Source organism: Chenopodium album, chromosome 18 (genome assembly GCF_948465745.1).
Source record: "Chenopodium album chromosome 18, dcCheAlbu1.1, whole genome shotgun sequence".
Lineage (NCBI taxonomy): Eukaryota > Viridiplantae > Streptophyta > Magnoliopsida > Caryophyllales > Amaranthaceae > Chenopodium > Chenopodium album.
In genome coordinates, this window is record NC_137851.1 from 48,448,802 (window position 1) to 48,470,312 (window position 21,511).

A 21,511-nucleotide genomic window follows, 5' to 3' on the forward strand; every position below is an offset into this window, starting at 1 on the left:
GAGCGGGAGGAGGCGGCAATTGAGAGTAAGCGAATGATGGAGACGATGTTGCAGAACTTGTTCTCTAACTGTTCAGGTGGTCCTTCATTACAGCTTCGTAGGGAAGATGACCCGGACATGAGTGGTGGTGGGGTAGGTCAACAGGCTCCAGTGTCGTAGTTTATTTGTTCATATAGCTCTTAGTTTAGTATTGTTCATATAGGCCTTAGCTTTTTTTTTGGGATATAGGCCTTAGCTTTTTTTTGGGGGGAACATAGTCCTTAACTTAGTATTATATTGTGCATATTGGCCTAATCTATTTTTGAAAGAACATAGGCCATTAGTAATTCATATAGGCCTAACTTAGTTTTTAGTTTACCTTATAAAACTATTACTAACTAATTACTATTATTATTAACTTGAGCATTGTTATTGTAAATATTGTTCAAAGTTGGACTTATTAGTATGAATTATGCGTTTTAATTTAATTATTTTTAAATTTATGAAATATAAAACCAGGTTATAGGTTCAGGTTAGGATGACAACGCAAAATCAAATGGTATTAAAATTATGATTTTTGATGGTAATAATAACAGATTATAGCTTAAGCTTCCCTATAATTGCGACCGTCATTCGCCAGTCGCAAATACCAAACATTGCGACCGTCAATTGCCAGTCGCAAATACCAAAAATTGCGACCGTCAGTCCCCAGTCGCAAATACCAAACATTGCGACCGTCATATGCCTGTCGCAAGCACTAAATATTGCGACCGTCACAAGCCTGTCGCAATACCAAAAATTGCGACCGTCAATCACCGGTCGCAAATACAAAAAATTGCGACCGTCTATCACCCGTCGCAAATATATGAAATTTGCGACCGTCAGAAACCTGTCGCAAATTTATTAAATTGCGACAACTAATTAACCTGTCGTTGAAAATACAAAAAACGGTCGCAAAAATAATTGCGACCGCCATAATGTCGCAATTTTTTTTTTTTGCGACCATCAAAATAACGACCGACGTCTTGCGACCGTTGACGGTCGCAATTTTTGTTTGCGACCGTTTTTCCCCATATTTGCGACCGGTTGTGGCGGTCGCAAAAACACGTTATTTTTGTAGTGTACTTTGGGTGGTAAACCCTTAGTAAGCGGATCCGCAATCATGGAGTTTGTGCTAATATGATCTAAGGACAATTGTTTACTCTCCACTCTTTCCTTCACAGCTCTAAACTTGACATTAATATGCTTTGATTTTGACAAGCTTTTGTTATTGTTGGCATACAATACTGTTGACCTGTTGTCACATAGAAATTTGAGTGGTCTATCAATACCATTCACTATGCGTAGACCTGTGACAAAATTCCTTAACCATAATGCATGGTTGGATGCCTCATAACTAGCTACGAATTCTGCTTCCATGGTGGAAGTAGCTGTAAGAGTCTATTTGACACTTTTCCAAGAGACAGCTCCTTTAGCTACGACAAAGATGTATCCAGATGTGGATTTCAGGCTATCTTGACATCCAGCAATGTCAGAATCAGTGTATCCAACGATCTCAAGTTGATCTGACCTTCTGTAAGTGAGCATGTAATCCTTTGTTCTCTGCAAATACCGCATAACCCTCTTTATTGCTTTCCAATGATCAAGTCTTGGATTGCTTAGGTATCTTCTCAACATTCGAATAATGTATGCAATATCTGGACGGGTACAAACTTGAGCATACATAAGGCTCCCTACAGCTGATGCATAAGGGATCTTCTTCATTTCTTTATTCTCAAAGTCATTCTTTGGGCATTGAGTGAGACTGAACTTGTCTCCCTTAGCCATAGGGGTATCACCTGGTTTACAGTCTTGCATGCCAAACCTTTTCAAAACTTTTTCGATATAGCCCTTTTGTGACAATCCAAGAGTGCCTAGATGACGATCTCGATGAATTTGTATCCCTAACACAAAAGAGGCGTCCCCAAGATCTTTCATCTCAAAGTGATTTGATAGAAATCTCTTGGTTTCGTGCAAATAGCCTATATCGTTGCTGGCAAGCAATATGTCATCAACATATAAAACCAGGAAAACGTGCTTACTCCCACTAAACTTATGGTACACACAATCATCAACTGCATTTGTCTTAAAACCATGAGATATAACAACTTGATGAAACTTAAAGTACCATTGACGAGAAGCTTCTTTGAATCCATAGATGGATTTCTTTAATTTGCAAACCATTTTCTTTGAATCTCCAGAAACAAAGTTTTCTGGTTGCTGCATATAGATGGTTTCCTCAATGTCTCCATTGAGAAATGTTGTCTTAACATCCATCTGATGTAACTCAAGATCATAATATGCTACAAGTGTCATCATAATCCTAAAGGAGTCTTTAAAAGAAACTGGTGAATAAGTCTCCTTATAATCAATGCCTTCCTTTTAAGTATAGCCCTTAGCGACAAGACGAGCCTTACGCCTTATCACATTGTCATTTGAATACCTTTTGGTCTTAAAAATCCATTTACAACCAATAGGTTGCACACCTTCTGGCAATGAAACAAGGTCCCAAACATCATTATCCATCATGGACTTAATCTCCTCATTCATGGCATCAATCCACTCTTGAGTTAGGGCCTTCAATGGCTTGGCGAACGGTGATTGGATCATCATACACCATTTCATTATCCAACTCTTGTTCTTGAAGTAGTGCAACAAATTATTCACTAATTTTATTGTTATCCTCCTGTTCTTAGAGAAAAACAATGTAGTCATCTGAAATTGCACTTCTTCTTTCTCTAGTGGATCTCCTTAATGGCACTGGTTCTTGAAGTTGTTGAGTTTGTTCATCATGAATTTCCTGTTGATTCTGATTAGGGGAATCATTTTGAGTTTCTTGAGTTGTTCCTTCAATCATGCTAGGAATGGATGTCTGATCATGACTGATAACAACTGAAGGAAGAGAAACTTGTTCCTCTTCGAAGATAAACTCTTTAACCTTATCTTCCCCTCCAAACTCAACATCTTCAAAAAATCTAGCATTTCCCGTCTCAAAAATTGATATAGTTGTGGGATCATAAAATTTATACCCCTTAGATCTTTTAGGGTACCCAACAAAGTAACAACTAACAATTCTAAAGTCTAGTTTCTTTTCATTTGGCATATAAGGTCTTGCCTCAGCTGGACAACCCCAAATGTGTAGATGTTTATACCGGGTTTCTTACCAGTCCATAGTTCATAAGGGGTTTTAGAAGCCGCTTTAGTTGGTACTCTATTGAGAATATAAGTTGCGGTCTTAATTACCTCTCCCCAGAGGGATTCTGGTAAGGTAGAGTGACTAACCATACTCCTTACCATCTCCTGTAATGTTTTATTGCGCCTCTCAGCTACACCATTCATTTGAGGTGATCCTGGCATGGTGTATTGAGGGACAATTCCACATTCCTCTAGGAATTTAGCAAATGGCCCTTGACGTTGTTCACCAGATCCGTCATTTCTGCCATAGTATTCACCACCACGGTCAGATCTGACTTTCTTAATTGTTTTCCCAAGTTGATTTTCAACTTCAACTTTATAAGATTTGAATACATCCAATGCTTGGGATTTCTCATGAATCAAATATAGGTAGTCATAACGAGAATAATCGTCTATGAATGTAATAAAGTATTGTTGACCATTCCAAGAAGCTATAGGAAATGGTCCACAAATGTCCGTATGTATTAGTTCTAAGACATCTGAAGCTCGTTCAGCTCCTAATTTCCTTTTGTCTATTTGTTTCCCTTTGATACAATTAATACATACATCAAAATCTGAAAAATCAAGGGGATCAAGAATTCCATCTGACACAAGTCTTTGAATTCTTTGTTTAGAAATATGCCCTAAACGTTTGTGCCAAAGTGATGATGAATTCTCATTTGCTAATTTTCTTTTGGTACCACTAGAACTGACATGCAAACTTTCATTAGATGAAGCAATAGTATCCAACAAATATAGGTTGTCAAATCCAGATAAAGAACCAGATCCAACTAACTTTGAATTATAAAAAAGACTAACTTTATTGTTTCCAAAAGAACAAAGATAACCGGATTTGTCCAATGTAGGAACATAAATTAAATTCCGCCTAAAAGACAGTACAACAAAAGTCTCTTTCAAATCCAAATAATATCCAGTCTTAAAAAAAGTCTCTTTCAAATCCAAATAATATCCAGTCTTTAATGACAACATAAAAGTTCCTATAGCTTCAACTTCAATTGCCTTGCCATCACCCACATAGATGTATCTTTCACCATCACTCGGTTTTCGGCAATTCAGGCAACCCTGCATGGATACACTTATGTGAGTAGTAGCTCTAGAATCTAGCCACCAAGTGTGTTTAGGTACCGAAATTAAATTAACCTCAGATTAGACAAAAGAAAGAAACATACCCTTCTTCGCACGCCATGCGTGGTACTTAGTGCATTGTTTCTTCTTGTGAGTCATCCCACCACAGAAGAAGCATCCAGATGCTTTTGATTCAACCTTCTCTTCCTTATGTTGCTTCTTTTGTGGTTGCAAAACCGCATCCTTACCCTTCTTCCTTTTTCTTGCCATCCTTAGAGGAAGATGCCAAGTGAGCACTTTCTGTCTTTTCTTGCTTCAATCTCTCTTCCTCTTGAACACAATGAGAAATGAGCTCATTTAGAGTCCATTTCTCCTTTTGACAATTATAACTGACCTTAAACTGACTGAACTGTTTAGGAAGAGATATCAAAACCAAATGCACGAGCAAGTCATCAGACAGCTCTAACTTTAGTGCCTTTAATTTTGAAGCAATATGAGACATTTCCATAATGTACTCCCTTATGTTCCCTGTTCCTTTATACTTTTGGGAAACAAGACTACTCAAGAGAGTGCTTATTTCTACTTTTTCGTTTTTAGCAAAACGCCTTTCAAGTTCTGTAAGGAACGATTGGGCATTATCCTCTTCGGACATAGTGCCCCTGAATGATTCCAGAATTGCATGTTCCATGATCATAAGACTCATGCGATTTGAGCGTTCCCACTTCTCCATATTCCCCTTTTCAATAGAGGAACTAGAATCCGTAAGAGCAGCAGGACGCTCAACCCGAAGAGCAAGGTCTAGATCCATGCAACCAAGAACGATCATAACGTTCTCTTTCCAACTCTTAAAGTTTGCCCCATCAAGCATGGATATAGTATTAATGTTGGCAGATATCACATTAGCAGAATTATTCACTGAAAAGAACACAAACAAACAAAACAGGCTCACAATTAATTCCAAAATTCAACTTTAATAATCAGATTAAAATATTGACAACATATCCCATCACAAGTGACCTAGCACAACATTAATTTTTTAGTCTTTGGACAGAAAAATTAACTTGTAAGTGGTCCTCTTGGTGTAGTAATCAAATATTAACAATGAAATCCTGTCAAACATTAAGCCTTTCTTTGGACCGACTCAACATTCACATGGAAAACCTTATAATTGTTACATATATATTACCACAAGCATGTTTAATTTCCGGCCAAATAATAGCCTTCCTTTGGGACGACCATTAATCGCATGAAAATCAAACACACACATCTCAGTATTTCAAATAAATTAACCTACACAAAAGAGGTTACTTGGATAACATATTGTTTCAATTAATAAACCCAAAATATGAGACACAATATTAGTTTTACCCAATTGTCAAATATAAAAAAAATCTGATTTAATCCCTAATACATGTACATATTAATCATGCGTTTATATTACTCTTGATTAATACATGCTTAACGATCAGATTAAGAAACTGCAGTATATATAGCATCCAATTCAAGAATACAATATGATTTTACAATATAAATCAATAATGAATCATGGAAGCATTAGTATATAGTACTTCGTAAATAATCAAATCATGTTGCCATGATAAAAAGAAAGTTAACAGCATAAAATAAAATCAATAAGCATATGAGACAACATAGCCGAAAAAACCGAAGATCGCAAAAATAATTAAACAACTTTCACCCTCGATTAACCATATGACAGTAATACGATCAAATCCAAAATTAACATTCATATACAACGAATTAGCCGAAACGAAAATACTCCATTAACACATACAGTACTTCGTTTCAACAAAATACATGGAATAACGGCCACATAAATTAATTAATATCAAGACTCAATAGTTTCATGATAATTCATATCCAATCAAACGATTGATTAAACCAAAACTAACGGGATGAAATTAACCGACTAATCCAATATGAAGGAGGCTCATGATACCACTTGTTAGGATTAATTCCTACAATATACTTGATCTTCATATCAAATTAATCGGTAAAACATAATTGCGGAAGCGTACCTGATTCCATGTCAATTGATCGAACCTCTCCTTGATTATGCGTCTTCTATTAGGTACACACTCTAGAGTTTCTCTCTATTGATGGGATATAACTGAGAGTCTATTGTATGTACTGTTAGGGACCATAACCCTATATGTCTATTTGTATATAGACCCCCTTTCCCTAATCCACCCATCATGCATTAGAAAAGGTCCAACGGTCTTTACACATAAAGCTAATTAAACCCATACTCTATAAAAGATGTAACAAGCCAAATAATAATAATTACTTAAATGAATCACTTGAATTTTAGGCTATACTACATCACAGCGTATAAATACAATCATCACCGTATAGTCCACATACATTATTATTGTATTTAGGTCCATAAATTTCTTACAATTGAATGTTTTATTTTCACAATAACTATAAAAAGCTCACTACGTTAGTATTTTTATACAAATTTAGATATGAAAGAGGTGTACATTGCGGAGAGTGAGAGTAGCTCTTTTAGAGCTCTTGATCTCAAGACAGAAGGATCAAGATTGCTGGTTAGTGGTGATCCTATTTTCTCTGACAATTTGTTCAAGGTAAGCGTCTTTCCTCTATATAAATACTATGTATAATCTTTTGCATCCTTGATGTCTGGTATGTTTTATCACTTTTATGCATGAAAATATAAGATTTAAAAATGCTATACTACTATTTCAGTTTGGTGACCATGACGGAATAGGTGCTGAAGTACTTCTTCAACATCCATTAGGTGTCTGTTTCGGACAAGATGGCTTAGTTTATATTGCAGATTCTTATAACCACAAGGTAACTAAGACTGACTGGAACAAAGCGCTTTCCCCCCCCCCCCCCCCCCCCCCCCCCCCCCTCTGTGGCAAAGAAACATTCATCCTTAGCTGACTTAATGACGGTATACACATTACCAGATCACCACAATCCACTTGTACAATTATTAGCTTTGTCGACAAGTCTCTGATAAGTTATGTGTAACGGTTGCAGCATGTTAGTGCACAAGCTTTTCTTCTTCTATTCTGATCATGTATTTACCTAAATATTCAGAGGAAATATACTATGATTCAAGAATCAGGATACATCTTAGAGGACCAGGAGTCAAATCTTTATATTGCCTAGCCATTTCAGCTGCATGCCTGTTGTTTTCAAGTCTTTTTGTCATCATTTTAGTCCTGAGTCTCTTGACTACTCCTTCTTTCCCAAATTCATCCGTTTCAGTTTCAGTTGACCCATCACTCTTTCTCATTAAATGAAATGACATCTAAATTTTTATTTAAAGGTGATAAAACACACCGAAAACTATATGGGACAAAGGGAATAGTTCCAGATCTGTAGAATTTGTTACAATATCTCTAGTATTGTTCTTTAGCCTGCAATCAGTTTTCTGAAAAATGGTAGCTGTTGCTTCTGAATGAAGTTCAGGCTTTTTAATTTTAAGTGACGTTTCTTATATTTCCATTTCCAATCAGTCTCCTGACAACAGGAGACTTCAAATTAAGTTTTAATAATATAGTTATTTAATAGAGTTACAGAACTAAAGTTTGGCTTCTCATATTCAGATCAAGAGGCTAAATCCATCAAATAAACGAGTCACTACCTTAGCTGGGACTGGAAAAGCTGGTTTCAAGGACGGTAAATCTTTAGAGACTCGGGTAAGATATCTATTTTTGGTGCTAAATTGCTAAATTGTTTGACTATTGAAAGCCAATCTTTGTTCTTGTTAACCTACTGGAGTCTGAATGTGACAAAAAAAAATTCCCCTAGTTTGATATTTTTTGTTTCTTCCAGTGTACTTGAGCCTTTATTTGGTCATCTACTATTCTACTGTTCATGATTCTCCAAACAAAGTTCTGGACAGATAGAATTTGAAACTGTATTTCACTCTTTCTGCATATTGATTTAAATTACTAAATCAAAACACATAACCTCATCTGTTGCTTTAATTTTCTTTATAGGAGGACAAAGAATTGGAAGTAAATAAGAACCAATTGAAAATAGCGACTTTTAAACAAGGAAGACACTAGAGTTTAGTTAATGGATTTGCACTGCTATATATTGTTATCAAACTTTCTTACGGGCATCCTTAGTATCCTGATTAATTCTATAAATTCTGGGATAGTGGGAAGTGTGAGAAAGTTAAAGAAAGTATAGGATGAGAGCAATATAAGGAGGATAATAGGGATGTTTATCTTTGTTTAGTTATTTCTAATTAGAGGAAACAATATTAGTGATTGTTAGAGAAACAATGTGAACCATTGTTTAATTAGCTTTGTATTCATTATAAATGTGTAGAATCATAATGCAGAAATATAATGTAATCATTTTATTTCACGTAACAGGTTTATTAGCTATAAGAAAGTATATTTTCTTATATTTATTATTACCTTTATAGTGGTTATTTGTTTATCCCAGAATATTATTTATCTTTGTGAGGTATCGGTTTCATATTATCTAGTAGAAGCCACATTTCCGCTGCGAGAGCTCTAACAGGAAGCTTCATGTTAACCCCTACCCCTTCCTTTTTCACGCTTATAAATCCTCTCCCTTCTATTTCCATTATCCTTTCCTAACTCTTCTTGCAAAAAACCAACAATAATTTACAATTATGTTTTCTCCCGAACAATCATAATTAAAAAGATATATATGAGTTTAGAATCATTCATTAATAAACTTAAGAAGATATACATCCAGGGTCGGGGCTTGGAGAGTGCAACATGCGTGACCGCTCAGGGCCCTCATAGGCTTAAAACCCCAAAAATAGTGTATGTATAAGGAAGTCGTGATGGAGTAGTGGTTAGTGTAGTTGTCTCAAGTATTTGAAGCCCAAAGTACGATCTTTCGTAAAACAGGAGAAGTGATAGGAGGAATTTCTGCACATACAAACTTATCATAATCTTCAATACATTTCATCTTGAATTCTAGTTTCAAAACTATTAAGAAGTGAGCATGTGGAAGACCACGTTTCTGAAATTCAACTACATATATCATAGCAGCAACCTCACCGAAACATTTTTCTTGCTTGATCTGTTTCTTTAAAGCAATTAATTTAGCATGGAAAATCCGCGCCACTAAATCAGGACGATCTTGTGCTTGTTCCCGACCACACAATTCATTTTTGATCTCTGGCCAATTAGCATTACATGTCATTGTTACAAAAAGATTTGGATTTCCAAACTTTTGGACCAAAGCCATGGCATTGTAATATCGTCTCTTCATATCTCGTGGCCCACCAATATACGTAGGAGGTAAGATTACTCTGCGACCAACATTTGCTGCTATAGTTTCACCACAATCCAGAGAATCAAGCACACCTTGGTATAAATCAGCTCTTATACTATCCTGGTTGTTGCGGAAGAAGTCAAGTCGGGTATTTTCTATTTTAACATACATATCAACAATATATTGTTGAAAACACCTCCCAGCCCGAAGAAGCAAATTATTTGGCCTAATCTGTAACTTATAGGCATAATACTCTCTTGCTGACACATATTTATCCGCCTTTGTATTTTTCCTTGCAGAGCCTACATTATAGAAGTAAAAGAACTCAAATATAGCTCAATACTCTGACAATATAATCAATAAACTATATACATATAAAATCAATAAACTTACGAGATCCTTCCTCTGCAAGTAGCTCCTCTGTAGTGTGAACAACACAAGACATCACTGGATCCACTTCCATGGCTACTTGTTGACTCCCACCCCATGTTTTTTTCTTAAGTCCTTGAGTCCATCCACACTCGCCTGTTGGAAATAGAAGTGGATATTGCAACGGATCGTAGCACCCATAATAATGTTGAATTTGATGTGGCTCAGATGACTTTCCTCGAACAATAACATGAGGACTATTGCTCTGGCTAGAAGATGCACTGTCTGGCCAAATACCAGCAACTTCATCAGTAGATGGAGCATTATATACTCGTTGATCTGGTATAGTATTTTTGTTCAGCACTATAGTTGTGGTTTCATCAATAGAGATCTCTCGTAAAGATCTAAAAAACCTTGCATATGGATTAGCTCTACTAACATTCATCAATATAGCAACAATAACCTCCCTTACTTCTGGGAAACTCTCTGTACATTTAGTAGATTCTTGCAATCCATCATAAAAATACAGCTGCAAATATCTTGCATTCCCATTGTCTGGAATTAAATCTGGGACATTATGATACATCTGTCCATGCACCTTAAAGACAAAAATTCCCTTATAACTCCCAACATCAAACTTACCACCTAATGAACTAAAGGCAAATAAGTTATTGTATAATCGAGCATATTTCTTAAAATGCATAGCATCTTCATCGTCACTTGTAAAAAGTCTTTGTAGTTCAACAGGGTATTCATTTATGGCTAATTCAATTTCACCATTACCACAACAAAAGTGTAAGCCCTCAAATGCAAATTTCTTTGCATTGCATTTTTCACAATAATATGGAGTGGGCAGCTGAATAGGACAACCAGGAAATTCCAAACCAATAGTTGCTGCTGGTACAGCTGCATCAAACATTATCTCTTAAGTTTTTTGTAAATTTATGCTCGTATTTGTAATGCCATGACATAATGAAGAATTACATTTATGTAAATTAGTAAAGGTAAATCAATTAATACCTATATTGCTTTTAGTCTAACGGGTCCGTCGTTCCTTAGGTATTATAGATCTATTTTTAAAGGAGATAATATGTAAATATATATATATGTATATATACAGATATATAACTGATAGATATACATATACACATAGTTTGTCTAGAATGATTAGTGACAAGATTACCTCACAGGTTCTGAGTCACACATTGCGTCAATTGTTCTCCTACGTGCACTCTTCCGTTCTCTTATGTTGCTTTTGATTTGATGGGTTCGTTGTTCCTCAGGCATTATGGGGCTGTGTCTAGAGATGACAATATGTAAATATACATATGTATATAACTGACAGATATACATTTATACACATTTAGGCTGAGCAAGCTTAATGTCAAGATTACCTCAAAGATTCTGAGTTAGATACTGATTCAACTGTTCTCCTCCACGTGCTCGTCTGTTCCATAGATATTCTGGGTCTGTTTCCAAAGAAGTTAATATATAAATATAACCAACAGATACACATATACACACATTTAAGCTAAACATGTTTCACAATAAGATTACATCATAGGTTGTAAGTCAGACATTGCTTCAATCACTCTCCTGCGTCTGCTCTTTCGTTCTCCATGCTGTAACATTACAGTTGGATTAGGTAACAAAGGCAATTCAAGAGATGCCTCTGATCCTTCTGCAGCAAGCAAACTTAATATATTAAGCACTACCCTATTACCAATAGTCACTATGTATTCCTACATATCAAATATTGAACATCAAACACACCATTACCAATATTGTTCAGAGATTGATGCTCCAATTGACTATGCATCCTAGTCCTACACTTATAATCCACATTTCATAAGGAATCTACAATCATTATACAAGGACCTCTACACTTCCACAAATAAAGTATAATACACCTATACAGACCTTGAAGCACTCCTCCTTCTGACTGGTACTTCCATCTGAATTTCAGGTGGTGCTATAAATACATCATACATATAAGTTCAATAGCATGTCACATTCAAAGTCTGCAATTATTTGATCACTACCTATTTCAGAATTAATTAATAGAGCTTAATACTACCAGTGTTATTAGCCAGGCGTTCAGCACGCAATTGTCTAGGCATTCCAGCATTCCTACCGCTTCCACTTCTGTCCACAATCATCAATAGCAATATTTCTCATCACTTCATACATACACAATAGTGACCATAATAATAATAAATGATATCAAAACTGAACAGCAAATATAACCTCAGAACTGCAGATTGAGACATAGCCTCTATTCCACGTCTGCGCCTACTTGTACTTGGTAATGATCTTGACATCTTGTTCAAATCAAGTACTATCAAATCAAACAATATCATAGAATACTAAAAGATTAATTCACCAGTTGTGCCATCGTGAATCACACAACCGAATTATAGCACAAACAGCATAGTATATCCAAACTATAATGAGCAAACATACACTTAAAGCAAAAGACTTATAATCAAAAAAGGGATTATAATGAGAATAACAAAGCCAACATCCATAGATAATAGCAAAACGACAATATTTATATTACATAACAAAAGTATGATCACTACATCCAATTACATCAAGTAACAAACACCTAATTAACAGTACAAGCACTGCTTCAAATCGTTTGCATCCTACAGATTACACTAATTCTAATGCATACATAACCACTTAATCTTTAAGTGTTGTTTACAGGAAGAAAAGCCTACAACTATGCAAATCTAACTCGTTTTGCAGTGACAGCTGGAGTGCTTGTGCCAACATCAGGAGTGCATGGTGTCCCAATTGGTCGCTTAGACACTAAATTAGAAGGAGTACTTGGAGCAGGAACAGTAACAGCATCTTGACTACCCTCCCTAGGCGGCGTTGCTGGACCCTCTGCAATTAAAAAAGGCATAAGCCTAGCATTATCCTTTTGGCCTTTATGTCGTTCTTCTAATGCTAAACAACTTTCCCTCTCTAGAGAGCACAGGACACCCTTTAAATTTGCGGCCCCATAATTTGCATCCACTACATCTAGATTATATTGGTGTATGAGATAATATATAGCTCTCTTTGCAACCATCTGTTTGGACTTATTACTATCTGGACACAATTCACTAAAAAAAACATTCCATTTCATTCCTAGTATGAGTGCATGTCACTATAAGCCAAGACAAATACCCCTGACCAGCAGAATACACTGTTTCTATACCTGTGACCAGCACTCCAGTCTTCCTAATAACCCTAGGCAAGAATCCCACATAGTCAAGCGCAACATGTACCACTGTACCAACGTACTTGTTACCACAACACTTCATCTTATCACCAGACTCCATAGAGTTCCGTTTCAACCTATACAACTTCTCACATTTTTCATACATACGCATCCTATCCATAGTAAAATGACAAACACAAACACCATACTTCTTAATTAAAAAATTGATTGCTCTCTGGGCTGCAGTTTCCTTAGATTTATCAATAGTGGCCGCCTCCCCACTATTAAACCAAAATATACCACGTTCACCCTCCGTCCTTATATAAACGCATGTCTTACACTTAACCGCATCATCCACATAATAAGTGGGTTTAGGGAAATCAAGACAGTCAGTGATCTGAATCAACTACGAGCAAAAAGGAATACATATTTTTTCAGCAGAAGATTATGCCATAACCTGAAATGGTGACATTACTATATTTCAGAAAAGCTTACGACACAAAACCAATAGGAACGATACATATATCCAATATTTTCCCACATAAACTCCTACCATTCGTTTCAAATCAGTATGCAGATTAATAGATAATAAAACTTAAAGAGAATAATTAAAACACAAGCTGGACAAAAGTAAGAACTATTAAAGTCTTAGGAATCGAGTAAATGGAATGCTTTTAAAATTAGTAACCGGATGCATAAAAAGTTCGGTAGGCGAGATGCTAAGAAGGGGAAAAGAACCTCAGCCTACACAAAAACAATCAGCTAATTAGCCACTAAAGACATATACTGTAGCTATGTGCTAACACCTAAACTTCCAGTGATATAAACCATATGAATATATGCAATGTATTCCCAAAAGGACACCTACTTTAATTTTACCTATATATACACATAAGGTCACCTCATAAATGCCATATGATACCTAAATAAAATTAGGCTAAAAGATATCCTAGCATACGAAGCTTCATTCTAATTAAAGCAAACAGACCGTTATATACTCAAACAAACTAATCAATACACATGACAGACAAATGTAAAACCAACTTACACCATAAGGAGCAACCAAGTAAACAGTAAAAGAATATACTGTACGCACTATGCTTATCTTTTTCATTTAGTTGACTAATGTCCAACACCATATAAATAAGTACTACAATGTAAGGCACAATCCAACATCCATATACAGAGCTACACACACATCTTACACCAATGAGCAACATTATCCATATATAATCTAAACAAACAATACATATATACCCTTTAGACTTACCAGCTGCAATAATACAAGCAGAAAAGGCTACTTGAATATAAACTCAACCCGCACCTGGCTCTCAAAATCTCTAGACCTGCAGGCCACTTTAAACAATCAATTTACTCCATTACAAACTAAAATTAATCAGAACCAATTTTCAACATTAAATACTTTCTAATATTTAACACAGAAGGGCACTGAACTTACCAAAGAAATCACAAGAGGCTTCACTACTTGACAAAACTAAGCACCCATATTCTCTGCATACATATATATAGAGAAAGAGATATGAGAAGACCCAATTATTTTTTTCCCTGATGTTCCATTATATAGTAGTACTATTTTTAGATAAAAAAAGTAAACAAAAAATTACACTATCACAATTCACATCACTCTACACCTTACACCGCAAGTAATCCCAAGTACAACCCTTTTTTTTTCATTTAAACTTCTTTAAAATTGCGAAACTGGCCACAACATTTAATTACCTAGAAATATTAAAAAATCCATGACCACCAACTATTCAGTAGCAATCATAAATAAAGCATAATAAAATTAAACAAATAAATGAATTTAAAGATCTCAAATATCAATTCCAAAACCCAAAAGAACAACATTACTTTCCAATTTAATACTACTCCATTAATTACCACACAACATCTTTGTTCCTAAACTTATTAAAACCCGAGAACAATAACCTCCAATATAATATATGATTATAATAATATCTCTAGACCTCTCAAAAATCCAGCACCTTTAATTACATTGTTTAATTAATAGATAATTTCTCCCAACAATCCAAACCCAAAACCCTTAATTAAATTAATTTATTAATTTATTTATTAATTAATGAGTACTGAATAGTTAATAAATTAATGATAATGATTTATCCCAAATTCCAGCATAAGTAACAAAATTAATTAGTTAACTCAAGACAAATTCTCCAAAAGAGCAACACATTTAATAAAACTGAGAAATTAATTAACAATTAATGATTAATTAAGTAATGAATCGTCCCAAAGAATACAGCACCTGTTATGACATTGATGATTAATTAATCAATAATTAATTATAATATACTTGCATGCAAAATTCGAATTCAATTGTTAAGTATGGAATTTAATTGTCTGTAATTAAAACGAATTCAGTATATTATCAATTAGCAATATATATACTTGTATATATCCCTTATACTATCTACATTAAATCAAACCCATACATATAACTAACCTCATGTTTCACTCCGTAGATCGACCTTCACAAACCAGAGACCAATAATTTTTATCTAATAAAAAAAAAATGAACAACAGGGAAGAACAATTGGGCGAGGATATATCTCTGTATACACAAAGAAGATTGAATTTAAGTAGTCCACAACAAACAAACCCATAGTAACAGCCCACAAAAAAAAAGCAAATAGAATTAAAGCCCAAAAAATAAAAGCCAACTAAGGACATAAGAGGAATTCCACTATTCATTTTCAACAGTGTTTGAGAGTTACTGTTTATAAGCACAATAAAAGGCGTGGTACTGTTTATAAGCACAGTAGCAATTGTTCTCATCTTTTATAAAAGGGTTTTAGATATATCTTTTCCTACCCTTACCTGTTTCACTTTTTTCACAACATAAAATGAATTCACTAATTGGATTGTTTTCACACATTAATGTAGATCTATTGTAAATTTTTAAAATAAGGATATTTTAAAGTTATAAAAAAAAGATAAATGGATCTTGCATCTTGACAGAACATATATGGATAAACTACAATCCATCAAAAATAAAAAAAAAAATTGAAACAAACAATAAATTAAATTATTTAAAAAACTAATAATTATCCATTTTTTAAGAAAAAATATCTTTAGATTTTAGGATTTAAATTATTTTAAAAAAATAAAAATTATATTTTGATATTAGGATTTAATTTTTTTTTTTAAAAAAAATAAATATTATCTTTTGATATTAATAGTTTTTATCTAAATATCAAATGAATGAGATGATCTTTTCATAAACAAATTTAAAACTTATAATGCAAGAAAAAAATTTACTTTTTCTAAACTTTTGCGTGAAATTTATGTCAAAAAATTTAAATAGAATAAAAAATGTAAGATATTAAGACATAAGAAATATACAAAGATAGAATTTCCATGTCACTATGTACATTTTTTATTTTTTTGTAAAAGTAACTATTAAATTGAAAATTATGAAAACCACATTCAATATAATTAAAATTAAAATATTGTTCAATTTTGGATTAGATTGAAAAAAAAAATGATTACATATGAAAATTGGTTTTAATAAAATATATATCATATATTTAATAAAAAATAATGTCAAACATAAAAAAATGAAATTGACATTCAATTGATAAATATAAAAAAAAAAAGGATTAGATAAAGAAAATAATGAAATATGAGAAGTGATTATAATTAAAAAAAGTATATAAAAATTAACTAATAAAAAAAAACTACGTTCAATAAAAAAATATCAATTTTGGATAAGATACAAAATAGAAAAATCTTTGAAAAGTAAAAAAAAATATCATTTTTTTTATCATTTATCATATCTAATGATAAAACTTTATTACCACCTTAAATTCAACATTATTTCAATCCTATATAAAGCCATCTAATTTCAATCCTACACAAAGAAACGTTCTTTTAAAGTTGATCAGAGGTGAGTTTAAGTATGTAACTTAATTATAAACTAGCATAATCAGCGATTAAAGTGATTTATTTTTATCGTGTACATATAATTTCCCGTACTTTATTTTCTTTGTAATTTTTCTTCAATAATTAATTGGTTTTGTTGTTTAATTAAACAAAAATTTTACATAATGTATAGTGTTTATATATGTGTGAACTTTATAGTATTCAAAAAATAGTGTTACTTGATATTAATTTTTATTATTATGATTGAATATTAAATTTTAATTTAGTATAATATATACAAAGGCGTTATTTTTGTGAGATTTGAGAGTTTAATTTTATGCATCACGATAAATGTTCATTTAATATAATATATACAAACAACATTTTGATTATTCCGTAATAAAACGACCTTTGATAACCATCTGCCAAAAATAGAATGCTACCGGTTGACAACCTATTGAACAGGTTAATGTGACAAGTGTAATAATGTGATAGGTTAGTTGGTTATAAGGAAAAGTTGAAATAAAAAATCCAACCTTTGCCATTTTTCTAAAAAAATTCAACTTTTAATTTATTTATTCTAGTAAAAAGCCAACCTTTATACCCCCCTCAGCTACAGATCCATTACCTGTTGATGACTAGTTTTTGCAAGTGATATGCTATGTGTCAGCTATTAATAGGTCAATTATTTTTTTAATTATTAAAAAAAATAATTAAAGAAAAAAAAAATCTGAAAACCTAGCCCCACGTTCCTTCCCTGACCACCCCATCCCCACCGCCCACCAGAACTCAAACCGCATTACCCTCCAACTCCAACCTCACGTAGCAGCAGCAGTGTTCCCACCAATCACCAATCCACATCCACTTTGCAGCCCCACAAACCGCACAACCACCAACTCCAAACCGCCCAGCCACCAACTATCACGCCCGGCGAAAATAAAAAAAATCCACCCACCACCATAGCTCCTCCCCATTTCCTCCCTAGCCTACTGGAAACCATCACCCTTGCCCCAAAACTACCTACAACCCCACCCTATCTAGTCGACCATTCGAACCCCACCCTAACTAGCCGACCGTTCGAACCCCACCAAATTCAAGTCCCAACCAACCCGATAAACCCCACCACAAAGGAACCCCATCCAATTCAATTAACCACCTCGACCACCAGCATCCCCGAATTCCCCACTCAGCCATCCTGAAAACCCCTCTGCCGCAGAGTTTTAGTTTTTGAGTTTGGGTAGGGTGGGGTAAGTGTTGGCAGAGGTGGTTGTGGCGGTGGAGGTTTCAATTTTTGAGGAGAGAGGAGAGAGAAAGAAGAGGAGTAAGAAGGAAAGTGAGAGAATTAAAAAAAAAAAAATTTATCATGTTTAACAGGTTAAAGGTCAAATGGATTTGTTAACGAAGGGGGTATAAAGGTTGAATTTTTACTGGAATAAATAAAGGTTGGACTTTTTTGGGAAGAAATGGCAAAGGTTGGATTTTTTATTTCATCCTTTTTTTTACAATTTTAAAAAAAATGATTAATTAAAAGAAAATCACCACCCCTGTCATGAGCCCAGCCCCAACACTCTTCCACGGTCAGTGATACCAATTCGTACCCTACCGCTGTCGTGAATCAAACTCAGCCCCAACCACCCAATCTGCCGCTGATGGCGAAAAGCCAGTCCCACCATTGTAAATATCGGCAAACCGCACTTCAAGGTTTAGGTTGGTTCGTGGGCTTATTTCGAGGTACATGGGATAAGTGAGGGGACTTCGAGGTAGTTTCAAGGAGGTTGGATGGTTAAGGGGTGGCTATAAGGTCAGTTTCGGGGTATGTGGAATGGGTGAGGGGATTTTAAGGGCGTGGCAATGGTCGAGGCGGTGGTTGCGGAGATGGTTTCGGGGGTGGGTTTTAGGGTGGTTACGAGGTGCGATTTTCGGTGCCACGGATGGTTGAGCGGTGGCTGGGGAGAAGGGAAGGGGCGGCAAGGGTGGTTAGGGGAGTGGAAAGTTTAAAGGGGTTAGGCTTTGGTGGTGTTATGGGCGGTGGGCTGACTGGGAGGTAGGGATGGCAACGGGTCGAATTCGGAGCGGATTATGCTAAATCCGACTCCAACCCTACGGGAAGTCGGAGGCAAAATCCGACTCCGACTCCGACTTCGACTTTAATATCCGACCTCCGACCTCCGAGTTTTTTTTCGTTATTCAATATACTTTGAGAAATTGGGCTATTTGGGCCTTACTACCCACACCCAATGCCACCATGACCCACCTAAATCCACGATCTATCGAAGTTGGAGTTCGATAATCAGTCAAAGTCGTACATTTGTCAGAGTCGGATTTTCATCCCTACTGGGAGGGGAGGGGAGGAGAGGAGAGAGATTTTTTTTTAAAATTATTTTTTTTAATTAAAAATCAATTCTTATAAAAGAAAATTGAAAAAAAAATCCTAGCCAATCAGAGAATGATATGTGTCCGGGTTTAACCTTTTAAATAGGTTATTGGTTTTTAATCTATTTTGAGCATATGCATGTCAAAGGTCATTTTATTAAATAATCAAAAGGTCATTTTATTTTTGAAAGACCGCTGAAAGACCATTTTATTTTTGACAATTTTTCCTATCAATTTTATTTTGAAAATAACTACCTTATACATAAAATTTGTGTAGTTAGCCCTGCCAAACAGAAGTTTGGATGATTTTCGTTTAAAAGCAGTGCTAACCAGTGGCGGATCCAGGAATGTTGAAATGGGGGTACGGTGTGATAAATTCGGCTTGTGAAATACGAAATTAAGTTGACTAACTAAATTTCAATTTTTTTTTTTATTTTATTGTTTTTACCATCTTATTATTCATTGAATGTATTACTTAACTAAAATAGAACTAATACTCCTTCTTACAATAATACAATGTAATACTTCATAATTTAAGGTCATACACTTACACTTTTACAAAACTTTTTGACGTATAAATATACTTGTACTAATTTAAAGTATAACTTATATATTACACTTACTTTAATACCTTGTCACAATCTAATATATGAGTACACAAATTGAGGCATACTAATAATGATCAGAAAAAAAAAAAAAAAAAAAAAAGTACATTGATTACCCTAATTATAGTTTAGAACTAATAATGTGCAAACTCTTATTTTAATTTTATATAATGAGAAATCATTTGACAATCATAGAATATTAACAATATATATGAAATATCAAGTAAGATATTATATTATTATTTATAATAACTGATATTTGAGGGTAGTATTATATGTTCAAGTATTGAATTTAAAAGAAGCATCGTACTTCATATTAGTATAAACTCTAGAAGTGTATCTCTAGAAGTGAAGGAAAAAAAATTGAGAAGACAAAAAAAAATTATTACTATGATTAATACAAAGTTTTTTTTTTTTTTTAAAAAAAAAAAGATTTGATTTAAGTATTTGAATGAAAAAGAAGAAGAAAAAAAAAAAAGAAAAGAATAAGAAAGAAATAAGGAAAAAAAAAACGCAAAACAAATACGAAGTATTAACAGTAAACAGTTATTTCGGTAAAGTGAACAAAAGAGAACTGTTATTCAAGATTCAAGTAGGTGGTCTCTTTTCTTTTCCCTCTACAACATGGCGCGTCAGATTGCTTTCTACGACAGTACCTAAGAGACCACTTGTTTGTAATAACAAATCTCTTTGGTTAATAGTTTTTTTTTTTTTCTTTTTTTTTTGTGAGAATGGGGGTGCAGTTGTAACTCTATGTACCCCTGGATCCGCTATTACTAATAACAGGTCACTTTGGTTAATACTGTTTTTTTTTTTTTTTTTTTTTTTGGGAGAATGGGGGTACAGTAGGGCTGGCAATGGATCGGATACGGGTCGGATTATGCTCCATCCGCATCCATCCGCCTATGCCCATCCATCACCCGAACCATCCGTCACCCGTTCCAGACTCCATCCATATCCGATCCATCCATCATCCACGGATGAATCGGGTGGATCGGGTGATAAATGGGTGAAGTTCTATTTGCATTCTAATTTTAAAAAAAAAAAAATCAGATTTAGAAAAGTAGTCCACTAACATCAATACTTCAATAGTCTAATACACCATCAGTGAAAGAAAATGATAGTAATACCACATAATACAATTTAAAAAGTTTCACACAAATTACAACATTTGTCTAAAGCCTCATAAAAAAAAGACAGTACATGAAAAAAAAAGACAGTACATCTCAAGTACTGAACACTTGCTCCAAATACACGTCCATGAAATCTGTTGTTATATACGTGAAAGATTAGTATTAATTAACAAAACAAACCTCTCAAGGCTTCCACAACCATAAATTATTAAAGTTTACATGCAACTATAACAAGATCTAACTATAAGAATATGAAATTGGCAAATTGCCACACGCAAATGTCCAAATTATTCTAAAAAACCTAACTTATATACATTACAATCCCAAATTCTAATTATAATTAAAGTCAAAACTCAAAAGCTAGATATTTTCTTATCTAATTT

At 34.2% G+C, this 21,511-nt stretch overlaps 3 protein-coding genes and 1 long non-coding RNA gene across 9 annotated transcripts; 1 reads left to right on the forward strand and 3 right to left on the reverse strand.

The window, feature by feature from the left end:
- Window positions 1-4,522: 4,522 nt before the first annotated feature.
- Window positions 4,523-6,324, reverse strand: LOC145592267 (uncharacterized). The gene is made up of 2 exons (XM_081648715.1): window positions 6,315-6,324; window positions 4,523-5,193 (listed from the first exon to the last, which is right to left on the reverse strand). Exons 1-2 carry the CDS (start codon window positions 6,322-6,324, stop codon window positions 4,523-4,525), a joined length of 681 nt encoding a protein of 226 aa, XP_081504841.1.
- Window positions 6,325-6,820: 496 nt separating this feature from the next.
- On the forward strand, window positions 6,821-7,997 carry LOC145591307 (uncharacterized). Its single transcript, XR_014102289.1, has 3 exons — window positions 6,821-6,884; window positions 7,006-7,113; window positions 7,878-7,997. It is a non-coding gene; the product is annotated as an uncharacterized LOC145591307 (long non-coding RNA).
- A 1,129-nt stretch (window positions 7,998-9,126) lies between these two features.
- On the reverse strand, window positions 9,127-10,000 carry LOC145592268 (uncharacterized). The gene is made up of 2 exons (XM_081648716.1): window positions 9,931-10,000; window positions 9,127-9,839 (listed from the first exon to the last, which is right to left on the reverse strand). The coding sequence occupies exons 1-2, from the start codon at window positions 9,998-10,000 to the stop codon at window positions 9,127-9,129; spliced, it is 783 nt and encodes a 260-aa protein (XP_081504842.1).
- A 44-nt stretch (window positions 10,001-10,044) lies between these two features.
- LOC145592477 (uncharacterized) lies at window positions 10,045-15,736 on the reverse strand. Of its 6 annotated transcripts, XM_081648942.1 has the most exons (12): window positions 15,600-15,736; window positions 14,577-14,629; window positions 14,388-14,463; window positions 12,154-12,244; window positions 11,984-12,051; window positions 11,827-11,878; window positions 11,686-11,732; window positions 11,464-11,587; window positions 11,301-11,375; window positions 11,090-11,206; window positions 10,927-10,976; window positions 10,678-10,812 (listed from the first exon to the last, which is right to left on the reverse strand). In XM_081648942.1, the coding sequence occupies exons 4-11, from the start codon at window positions 12,225-12,227 to the stop codon at window positions 10,943-10,945; spliced, it is 591 nt and encodes a 196-aa protein (XP_081505068.1). In that variant the 5' UTR covers window positions 12,228-12,244; window positions 14,388-14,463; window positions 14,577-14,629; window positions 15,600-15,736; the 3' UTR covers window positions 10,678-10,812; window positions 10,927-10,942. The 6 variants fall into 6 exon arrangements, with proteins under 6 accessions (XP_081505069.1, XP_081505066.1, XP_081505065.1 ...); XM_081648943.1 differs by lacking the exons at window positions 10,678-10,812; window positions 10,927-10,976 and adding an exon at window positions 10,045-10,191; XM_081648940.1 differs by lacking the exon at window positions 10,927-10,976 and having other exon boundaries at window positions 10,592-10,812; window positions 12,154-12,227.
- Between the last annotated feature and the right edge of the window lie 5,775 nt (window positions 15,737-21,511).